At 42.3% G+C, this 12011-nt stretch overlaps 1 protein-coding gene across 2 annotated transcripts; it reads right to left on the bottom strand.

Moving 5' to 3' along the window:
* Positions 1–4127: 4127 nt before the first annotated feature.
* fancb (FA complementation group B) lies at positions 4128–12008 on the bottom strand. 2 transcript variants are annotated; one of them, XM_035523040.1, is made up of 9 exons: positions 11874–12001; positions 10573–11551; positions 8506–8661; positions 8092–8184; positions 7657–7785; positions 7178–7344; positions 5411–5787; positions 5082–5322; positions 4128–4838 (listed from the first exon to the last, which is right to left on the bottom strand). In XM_035523040.1, exons 1-9 carry the CDS (start codon positions 11933–11935, stop codon positions 4436–4438), a joined length of 2607 nt encoding a protein of 868 aa, XP_035378933.1. In that variant the 5' UTR covers positions 11936–12001; the 3' UTR covers positions 4128–4435. The 2 variants fall into 2 exon arrangements, with proteins under 2 accessions (XP_035378933.1, XP_026884045.2); XM_027028244.2 differs by having other exon boundaries at positions 7178–7785; positions 11874–12008.
* Positions 12009–12011: the final 3 nt, after the last annotated feature.

Raw genomic sequence — 12011 nt, 5'->3', positions numbered from 1 at the left:
TACTGTAGGACTGTAGTTCCTGCACATCTCATGTGATATGGTCACGAATACTCTTAAAGCTGACATTCTGATCATCCCATAGTCGCTGTTCTAACTCAAACCCAGTTAGCTATAGTACAGAGCCAAAACACAAAGCTCTCCAACTGTTTATGAACCAGAGTGAACAACATAGTTCTTCTTGATGTGACAGTACTGCCACAATATTTCTATGAGCCTCAAACACAATAACATTCCATCAATTTGTACACCACCAGGGAAGCCCAGTTTTTACGAGATTTCTTACAAAGGATGATTATCAGTTTTATACTGTTGTCTTTCAACTCCTGATGATTTCTATGGATTCAGTCATAACTTCTTCCTCTTATTCTACTGAGAATATGACACACATATTTTATGGTGCGACCGCTCACATATTAAATCCTTGGAATGTGTGAAGTCCACATCCAGGGCTGCTAGTGAAGTATCATCATTGTTGAATCCCTTGACCCATAGACAGGCCAGTGCTCAGTAGGACAGAGTTTTATTTCCTCACTTTTCTGTCCAATGAGCTTGTTTTACTGCTTACAGAAATGGCTGCAGCTTGTGTTTGTACTTTAAAAACACTCAAAATAAACCTTATGGTCACAAATAAAAATTTGTCTTTGATGTTCATTTGTGGATTGGAGCATTAAAATATCCCTAGTAAGACGGATAACACAAGGTAATAAATTTACATTTACTCAGTATTTTATACCTACCCAGTGACCAACCAATTGACCTGAACATGTCTTAAATGTTACTGTTAAACATCAGAGGAACTGTGAATGACTTTCTTTAGGTATACATCAGTGATAAGGCCAGATAAGCATTTCATAGGAAGATGATTTTGTGTGTGTGTGTGTGTGTAGTGAGGGTGCCGGGCTGAGGGTTGGGTGTGTGTGTGTGTGTGTGTGTGTGTGTGTGTGTGTGTGTGTGGAGGGTGCTGAGCTGATGGGTGTGAGTGAGTGTGTGTGTGTGTGTGTGTGTGTGTGTGTGTGTGGAGGGTGCTGAGCTGATGGGTGTGAGTGAGTGTGTGTGTGTGTGTGTGTGTGTGTGTGTGTGTGTGTGTGTGTGTGTGTGTGTGTGTGTGTGAGTGAGAGTATTGAGGATGGTGAGCTGAGGGTTGGGTATTGTGTATGTGTGTATGGAGGGTGCTGAGCTGATGGTTTGGTGTGAGAGTGTGTGTGAGTATTGAGGATGGTGAGCTATAACACACTGGTGTTATATTTTCTCACACTTGGCCCAAAGCTGTTTTGCTTGTTCTCTACTTGTGGAAGCAGCTTGCTGCTTGGCCATTTGTCATCTTTACAGCCCATTAGGCCACACAGGCAAAACTCTTACCTTATCTTCACTACTCCACATACACACACAACCCTCAGCCCACCATCCTCAATACACCCACACACACACACACACAACCACAACAATTAGTAAACCACTGTAGCCTCTACCATTTGTTTGATCTCTACTTTTTAAAACCCCTTCTGCATAATCAGCACTGCACAAGGCAGCACACTGGCCTGAACTGTTTTTAAAGAAATAAAAATCCTCATAATTTAGGCCTCAAGGCAGGATAGTCTGGAAGATATTGCTGTTTCCATGGTAACACCCCAGCAACCAGCCAGTGAGGAAACATGCATAAGAGTAAAAATAAATACATATAATTACAAAGTTATTATTGTTATCGATAATATTATTTTACGTTTTTTTAAATGACAAATACTAAAAAAAGTAAAATCTCACAAAATAAAGTACAAAGAAAGAATATAACAGATGCAACAGGGTCCAAATACGAATAATAATCTCATGCAAAGTGGAGAGTTAAAGAAAGGAGATGATTAATTATTTACTCCAGAGGGATCCCACATCCCCATCAGTAAATAACATATCAGGTGCTGAATTGCACAAATTGGTGTACAAATGGTACACAGAAGCCATGGTTTGGTTCACGCAGGTTTACAAGCATGAGTTCTGAACAATGGGGGAAAAAGCAATAAAACCACATGCATAAAGCTGGGAATCTTCACATTGATTCTGGAGACAGTAGCGCAAGTTACAGCCTCTAGTACATTAAGCACATAGGTGATGGATTTATGTAGGGCTGATGAACAACAAAAAAAAACCATAAGACCAGCTACAGTCAGCTACAAAACTGACAAGTACAAAATACAAATGTTGTATGCTGGGAAATTGCAAAAATGAAAAATAACCATCCATTAACACCTGTCCTAAATGCTGCATTGTTTAATGCAAAAGTAGTTTTTAGTTTGCTTTTTAAGTAACATTAATCAGTTGGGTTCCTCCGTTAGTTTCATTTCGGACAATTGTAATAGACATTTAGATTATGTAATTTCTTTAATATCGAAGTTATACAGTCTTCAGGACCATTCTCTGACACTGAGACAGAGTTATCCATAATTCTGTCACATTGCTCAAACATTACATCTTTCAGTAAAACTGGTTCAGGTTTCAGGGCTGTTGTACTGCAGCAGCACCTCTCCCAGGTCCTAGTGCCCCTTCAATCAATTGATTGTGACTTTGGACACACACGGCATGCTTGAATAAGATGGAATGAATGGGAACTATTGATTTAAACGAATAATGCATGCTAATTGGGTGGTGGGGGTGGTGGTAAAGAACATTTAAGTGGGGCTAAAACAGGCCTAATGACACCCATGATGCTGTTTAATATATGTTAGCCTGTTCGTGTGTTTCTGCACATGAAACTATTACTTATTGTAGGGTATTGTTTGTTACACTGATGTTGACTAACAAACCCCAGTATTTATTGTTAATTGCACTTATAATTGTCGAAGATGATGTATTTTGTACTTATATTTCTACAGTATTCTAGTTTATTGGTATACTGGACTCTAACCTTCTCTACTGGCTAGGATGTATTGTATAGGTAAATGACAAAGCACTTTTGTAAGTCACTCTGGCTAAGAGTGTCTGCTAAATGCAGCAAGCATAAACAACCTCATCTATTCATCACTTGCTGTGCATTGCTGTTGTAGTTTGTTCACCAGACATTTTTGCACAATGCTAATTTGAAACAAGCAGGCAGGTCTTCTAGCTACTGTGTATCATTTGCATTCCAACACCCACGAGCCTTGTTATGTTACAAGTTTGTTAATTGTGCTGTTGTGCTTCAAGGTTTTGTTTTACAGGCTTCCCATATGAGGGTGCTGTGAAAGAAACCAGTGAGATGCGCAAATATGACTCATCTATACAATGTGGGCGATCTCATTGGCCAACAGGGAAATCAATTTCTCTTTAAATACATGTTTTTTATGTGTTGGTGCCTTGTGGAGTCTTGGTCAGTAGTTGCCAAATGGCCATGGCAGATGTAGCTCTGTAGCGCTCCGAGTTTGTACATCGCTGTCAGTTGTAGGCTTTCTTTGAGAAATGGCTGTTATGAATCATCTGAGGAGTCCAAGTATAATTTTAAGTCAGCCATATCCTAGAGAAAGGAGGGCAAAATGAAGAATAGAGTAATTACCTGCAGGACAGCTATACCTCCTTCAGCGCCCACCTCAACTATCCTCCAGGTCAATTCTACCACCAAAGCATGCAGAAGCCTGTCCGATGGTTTCTTTGGCCAAAGCTACTAGATGCCTTTTCCAGCCAGCACTGTTTTAAGGTTGCATTGAGTTACTCAGAAGTGCTAGTTCTGCTCTGCCTCATTTCAAGCCTTTCACAAAGAAAACTTAATCTGTACCACAGTAAAGCAGTCGACCACTGAGGTTGACCATAACGGTTCACTCCTGACACAGAAAAGCCGAATTGACAGGGTCTCCTGCTCACAGGCCAGGGGCAGCTTTAAGTGTTTTCAAGGAAAACGACACCAAAATATCCTGTGAAGCTCCGGGGAGACAGCAAAGCTTTCCTTCCCCTCCCCCAACCCCAGCCTTCACAAACATGCTCCCTGCACACAAGACAAAACAACCATTCAAAAAGATTGGACTTTACAGCTCTCCAAGGTAAACAAGAGCTGCGTTCTGTCTCACTAAATTCAGCCCTAGAGACAGACAAGATTATCACATTTTAATAATGTAGGTGATCTGCATTTTAATAATGCATTTCCCATTACTAATAAAGACAAAATAGCAGGCTTATGATTTATTTAAACTTCAGAAATATAGCATAGTCCTTATTTATTAAACTTACAAATCAGGAAAAAATTACCTTAGTCAATACACCTTTTTTGAAAAAATTATAAATTCAGATTACCAGTTTTCTGTAGTTAAAAAAATATATATTGTAATAGTACTTGTATTAAACATTAACTGCACAATCTACAAATACAGTGAAAAGATTACAGACTGCAACAGAAGAGATAAGCATAACTGTGACCATACTGAGTCAAATCAAGGCAAGTGGCACCTTCTCTACCCAGTGCCAGCTGGTCATTAGCTTACTGAGCCCTGACAGCCTGCGCCTGCACCAGGGCACTGATGTCCCCATCCAGTTGTGACTGAATCATCTTCTCCACCAGGCTGCGGTAGTGCTCAGCGTTCACCAGGGGGCGCTGCCTCCTCCTGCTCCTCTCACGCTCACTCTGCCATTCCTCCCTCTGACTTTGCAGTTGTTCCAGGCAGGTGGGATCCCACCTTCCCCCACCATCAAATCCCTCCACATCATCCTCCTGGAGTAGAGAGGCCACACCGTCTGTTATTGTCTGCATCTCCATATCCAGACGGAGGACAAGGTCCTGGCCGGTCCCTTGCGGAGCTGGTGTGGGAAGAAGCTCAATGTGATGGGAGGCAGGTAGAAAGTTACGGAGGGAGTCCAAAAACTGCAGCATGCTCAACTTGTCGCTGCAAAGACAAAAGCAACACAAAGGCAATTAATGTAGCATCTGTCAAACCAAGAAAAAGCTCTCCTATAAGAAACACTGGATATGGTTATTAAAACCTTGGTTTTAGTATAAATAAAACACAATAGAAAGCTTCTTTTGGTCTAAATGGCATTTGATTTAGTTAAAATGTCCAAAGTAGTACAGACAGAGGCACAGGCTGCAATCCCTTAGGGTGGCACATGGGTTAATGCCACTTCCTCACCTGCAGTGAATACCCAGCAGCCCCTGGAAGGGCCCACAGACCTGCCAGTGGAAAAGTCTAGGAGCAGAGGACCCTGTGCAGCAGTTCAGCAGATACTGGGGATTGGCCTCCACGTGCTTGGCCCCGAGCCTCTCCTTCAGCCACGCCCCCACGTCCACGACCGTGTGCCCAGAGCTGTTGATCTCCAGAAGCCAGGAGTCTAACACTGCCAGCAGGCACATGAGATCTTCTCTGGCCTTATCTGAACAAAGACACCAGGGATTTTTGGTTTGCTTTTGATTCAGAGTTTTACAGTATTGTCATCTGAGGCCAGTATAATTTCACATTACCCGAGTCAGCACTGCAGTCCTTAAGAAGTGATGGGTGGAGCTTCCCCTGAAGCACCTCCTTCATGTCCAGATTCACCAGGTAACACGGGTGCCCTGCATGTTCTGTTCCGCTGGAGGGACAGTGGACCCAGATGGAGCAGGTGACTGTAGCAAAGTTGAGCAGTGGGATGACCTCAGTGACAGTGAGCAGGACCTGCTGCCGGGGCTGATGGGCATCCAGTCCACCAGGAGGCCTGCTTCTCTTAGCAGCTGGAGGCCCCCTGGGAGCGGAAGGCTGGGGGTACCAAAGGGTCTTACTCCAGCTCTGAACTACAGCAGGGGCCGTTCCACCACCACACGGCTCCCACAGAATGGAACCAGTCACCTTCTTTTCCACTCTGGAGAGCAGATCGAAAGTGAACACGACATAAGAGTGACGGCCATGCTAAAGTAAGATCCTAAATAAGGACGTGCCCACAACTTGAGAAAATAGTGACAATTCCAATGGCAGAACAGCCAGGACAGGGAAGCTGTTCCTGGACACCATTCTGTTTTTGGATGACAGGTTTGAGGCACTTTAGTTCTATAGTTTAAAATAAAGCATGGCAGAGCTAAGGGTTGTTACATGCTCTTTCTGAGAGATTGGGGGAAAGGCTATTTTAGAGTCCGTTCCTATAGAAACCAGGCTAGCATGCCACTGTGAAAGTTTTTTTAAAGATAAACTTCTGAAACAGAATTGAAAACAAAGTGCATAACTTTCAAAACTCATAATGCAACTCATTGACAAGCACATTGGTACACAAAGCCCGCCTCACAAAGCATTTGGCTAAAAGACCTGTATTTCAGTTAAGTACATAATCTGAACAAGCAGTCACTGTGTATAAAAAGTTGCCTAGTAGCAAATCTGTGGCCAGTGTTCACATCTACACAAACCACACCACCAAATAAAAACAGCAGAGCAGTATTGCAGTGTTCCAGTGGATATCCATCTTAACCCTAACCTTAAAGAAGTGCCTAAAAACATTGAGGAAGAAGTGAAACCAACAGCAATTGGTGCTAAGGGGAGGTATGCACATGACCAGATAAATTAGTACAGCACATAATTTGTGTAACGGTTAGGCTTAGGGTTAAGATACGGCGAAGCAGTGAAACTGAAGATGTGAGGGTGTGATGTAATGTGTTCACTCATGGTTGGTTTATAATCATATTATTTCTCTCAACCCAACATTAATAATGACATTGTAATGGCTTGAGTGCTGAACAAGTTGAAGTATCAGAAACAGTAGTGTCGCTGTTTTCACAAATCATTGCCAGTGCTGGAATGAGAATGGTTTACCACCCAAATAATACCCAGTCAACAGTCGAGCTAAAGGTCTAAAGGCTAGATGCTAGGCGACAGGCACTGTGAAAATGTATGCTGTCATAATTCGGATGAGTAATGGGTAATCCATTACCTTCAGGACCACATCAGCCTGCTACAACAGTCTACATTTATAACATACCTAGTCTCAGAACCCAAAACCCCTGACAATCTCACATTATATGACTTAAATGAAATATTAAAAGCAAGTTTCTAGAAAGTAGCCAAATAACTTCATCTGCATATGCCAAATTGCCAAAAGAATTCACAATATTTTCAAAATTGAGGCAAGGTGTAACTGTGACAGTCAGCTGTTGGACTTTACATTCTTTGGTTTAGCTGTGTTGCTGAGACTGCCAGAGACCTGCCTGAGAGTGCAAAATATTTATTATTCCATTTTATTTTGTCTCTTAGTACGAGAAACATACACGTCAGTAGCTGGTGTCAGAAGAAGCCCAAAGACAAGGCTATTGCCAACCACTCTGTACCACACCCTCTGCACCAGAGAACATTCCTCCACCACAGTCTGCATCTGCTTGTTTAGAACATGCATCTCTTCCTCACCGTCTTCATCCCAGAGAGACACCAGCCCCTCCTGAGAAACATTTAAAGATGACAAGTAGTGACAGTGATACTGGCTGATCGTTATCAGTAAAGATCTAAGTAAACTAAACTTAGTTAAAGAGTGTGCAGCATTCAAGTCTATACTTGTAGTAATTATTTTAATTGTCACAAAGCAGATTTGAGGAGAAGCAGGTCTTGGTATTCTAATAGTATCTGACATCACATTCCCAGATACATGGCCAAAATAATCCCTGCTATTATCCATGGACTGTAGGTAAACTATATATTTAAGACATTTAGGATATGTAAAATATGTAAGATGCAGGATTTCAACCACAAGGACCTGCTGCGGAGTGCTTGGGAGATGTTCCCTGTCCGACACCAGGTCAGCAAGAGCTCTAATAGACTGCTGGAGAACCTGATCCTTAACACTCAGATCTCTCTGGAGCTCCTGTAGGAAGGCCAGGCCACTCTGAAAGGTCAAGTACAAACAGGTCTGAAAAACTCATGCCTCCAGGTAGAGTACTATATGACCACATACATGTTTGATATATATACATTTTCATATCATCCTTAAGCACTGACTATGTCACATACTGTTTTCGGTTTCTTGACTTTAATGGCCTAGTTTTTTCTCCAGGTGTTGGCACGCTTCACAGTGGATGGGTTAGTCTAACTCCAACCCTTTTAATGACATTTCATTCAATCTTTTCTCCCTTGGCAAAGCCAGTCAGAGATTGGTTCATAAGTTTCTGTAAGAGATGTGGACTCAGGCTACCTGCAGTCTAGAGTCTAAAGCTTGCACAGTGAGAAGGACATTATCCTGGGATGGGTTGCCCGGATTTATGGCTTCTTCATCTGTTCTTCCGCACTATAAGAAAAACAGCTGGTGTTATGCAGATCATGGGACATCACTATGAATTATATAGCACAGAGCATTTAACATATTTATATAATGGGAGAATAATGTTTGGTATTATAAGGAGAGTAGCATTAATGTAATATTTCATATATTTTATCACATATAAAATGACATTAAGCCAGATAAAGCACACAGGCCTAGCTGTTCCAGCACACTGTGCACAGGATTTTCCTGCAGCTACAGGACTTTGTTAGGGTCACCCTAACCCTGCAGATAGAGGACTGTTAGGGTCACCCTAACCCTGAACAAATAGGACTGATGGTGACTAACTGAGTAATGGATGCCGCAGAGGTCTGTGAGAAGGAATTCTCCAGGGCACTCTCCCACCAAATCACACTCATCAAACAGCAACAGAATCTGATCTGAACCACAGCCCACGAAGTCGTCCACGAGCAGTGAGGAGACCCCTGTCCAGCATGCAGCGACCTGTAGAGCTCAAATATCAGCATGGACACAAACTGTACACTACAGCCTGGTCTTATAAAACACACAACACAGCGTGAACCACTTGTTTAAGGAATCATATTGGTTAGGGTTAAGGTTAGTAATTATATTGATTCCTTTAAGTGATTAGGATTAGAAATCATACTAACTGTACATGTTTTTAAAGAATCATATTGGTTTAACTCACTGCTGCCAACATAAAAACCACACTTGAAAGAGCCAAAAACTCATAAATACATAGATGTAACCCTAATAGATATTATTACCCTTAATGGCTTACAATAGTGCTGTATTGGTTTAAGGTTAGGATTAGGGGTTAGGGTATATGCTGTATTGTTAGGATGAGGGGGTTAGGGTATATGCTGTAGTTTCCATGGACAAAATCCTTATGCTAATGCATTAGGTCAGAGTCTAATGATTCATGTTAGCCAGAACCCTGCCAATCACACAATTTTGAATCAAGTGCTTAACCCTAGCCAAGTACCTAGTGAACAATGGAGTGCTGCTGGAAGAGGCAGGTCTTCGGTCTACATTTAAAGACTACAAGGGACACGGTGACCCTCACAGTTAATGATAGTTCATTCCAACATCTGAGTGCTCCTACAGAAAAGAGTCTTCAGGCATGCCTTCTCTGTTTCTTGAGGGACCGTGGTCCAAGGCATCCTGTACTTGAAATATGAAGGGTGTGAGATATGATGCAGTGAGACAGGTGCTTTCGAGGGACAGGTCCATTTTTGGCTTTGTAGGCAAACATCAAAATTTTAAATCTGATGCAAGTGAGCACAGGAAGCCAGAAGAGGGAACAGAGCAGCAGTGGAGTGATGTATGTGAATCTGAGTTGTGCATAAACATGGATCAGCTACAAGAGTGTAGTGGGTTTAAGGTAGTAACATGGGCAGAAAATGACAGTCAGTTGTCCAGGACATTGTGCAGGTTTCTTGGACATTCGAACCTCATAATCAGGGTTTTTTCAAAGGTGCAGTGAGCTATCGATACAGGGAGGTCTCACAAGAATTACGGAACAGCTCTAGAGCTAATAGTCGTATTTCAATATCTTAACCTACTGCCAACCCAGATCCATTGTTTGTCTTCAGTGGATCTTCATGGAATAAACAAGCACAGTAAAGCTTTCAGACATGCAATAGCACTCAGCTGCTCTTAAGAGCTGAAGAGTTCTCCTACAGAATACAGCATCAGGGGACAGCGAAGGCAACACACACCAAGCAGATGATTGCACGACCAACACAGAACCCAATCATGCTGCACTCCATCCAAGGTGCACTCCTCAGCTTCCAAGAAAACTTCCCCCTCGTTGTGGTCAAATGCACCAAGAATATCCTCTCGATTGACTTGAAAAAGAAAGGTCGAGTTTTCAGTGCTATGCTGGGGGTGTACTTAAAGGGGGGGGGGGGGGGGGGGACATGCTGCTCATTGTAAGCAAACAGCATGATGCAACATGTGGGCTGATGGAGAAATAGAGCAGACACAAGCTGGCTGTTGACAAAAAAAAGCAGGGCCACTACAATACCCAGAGACTCAAATGAACCTTGCCATAAAGAAAAGAATGGTTTTCTTCATTGATGTTACTGATATTTTTGATGTTTAGGGTCATTCTTTTCCAAAACCTAAAAATCAGGCATGTAGCTACTAAAAGCAGTCCGTCCATGTGCAGATATACGTAAAGTGTGAAAATGGTTATAAAGTTAGTATGGTATTAATATAATTATGGCAATGGTTTTATTATATATGACATTTATGAGTTCCAAATCGCTTTAAACAAAACCCACAAACAATCCACAGCCTAGCATATCAGACAGGCACCATAAAAATACTTTTTAATGTAACTGTGCTACACAGAAGTACCTTAAAAGGTGTCTTACACAGATAGCGTACCTTAAATGTATCTTTCCACACCACGCAGACATTGCCATGGTTGAAAATGACAGCAAGCAGACATCTGCTGGCTCCAGTGTAAACTATTTCAATGCTTTTAGGCTCTTCATAAGGGAGAAGACACATATCTTCTGGTAGGCCGTTCACAAAACACAGCAACTGTTTCCTGCAAGTTGCTGCCAGCACAGTAGATTGCATGAGGCCATCCACATCTTCAGCTGACAGCAAGACCATGCACTGGATGAGTGAGCTGTAAGCATCAGGCAAAAGACATGCTCCACTAAACATTTTGCCATCCTCCAAGAAGCACAGGAGAGTTTTTCCTTCAGTGACATTCACCTGCTTTCCCATGTCCTCTGATGCATGCATTCCAGAACCTACAACTACTAATTCTCTTTTCCAAAGTGGTAGCTCTTCACTCAAGATGGCACTCAAAAGAACAGGGACGTTCTTAATCCCACCAGTCTGTGGGGATGTGTAGAAAATAGTTTTTCCATGACTCCATACCAGTGTGGGCCCACTCAGTACTGAGATGTTATCTACCATCTCATAAGGCACCGTGAGCTCTACATGGAGACTTGCAATGCTCAGATTGTTTAAAGAGTAAAGCATGTACTTAAAGCCTTGAGATCCCTTTTTGATCAACCTCAGTAAAACACACGGTACCTTCTGTCTCGTTTTGAGATCCACTGCAGAGGCGCAGTGAACTATGTCAACTTCTCTGGAGCTGTTTTTATACATGATTGTTTTACAGTCCTCATTATTTAAGAAGCTGCCGAGATCTCGTTCGAAAGACATCTTCCAGAATGCAATCTCAGAGCCTGTTGAACTTGAACGTCTGCACTGGAAGAGGAGAAGGTCGCCACGGCATGCCATTATTCGTATATGCCGCTCCGATTCCATCTTCGCCACGCATGTAAGATGACGATTGACACAAGTACTGCGAACTCTGGACCTGCCTGGATATTCAGTTAACGTGCTGCAAAGCAATGGAGTAAGGTTTGAGAAAAATTATGAAGCTAGCTAAGGAAATGCATAACACACTTTAGCCTTCAGAAATGAATCCTGTAGGAATTTATTAACATTGACAAAGATAACTGACGTTTCACTTATTTAAATATGCTATGCTAGCTAACCTACGCTTGCTAACGTTAGCTAGCCCAGTTGTAAAAGGGTAAAAGCTCGCTAGTCAACTTCGTCTTCAGTTTGTACAATCAGATAGCTAACTAGCTGGAATTGTGAAATACGACCAACCCCAAGAAGATAAACTCAAAGCGCGTAACATCTGACACAAAACCTACACGCTAGCCGTTTGTCCCGCCTTCCTGTCGCTGAGAAAGCCCCGTATGAAAGATTGCGTCATGGGGTTTCTTAAAGTTACAATGAGGTACTTTTGAATTTCCTTTGCATCCGAGAGCCAAAATGGCGAACATGGGACA

Source organism: Electrophorus electricus, chromosome 25 (genome assembly GCF_013358815.1).
Source record: "Electrophorus electricus isolate fEleEle1 chromosome 25, fEleEle1.pri, whole genome shotgun sequence".
In the NCBI taxonomy this organism is placed as follows: Eukaryota; Metazoa; Chordata; class Actinopteri; order Gymnotiformes; family Gymnotidae; genus Electrophorus; species Electrophorus electricus.
This window is presented reverse-complemented; position numbering and strand designations above follow the sequence as displayed.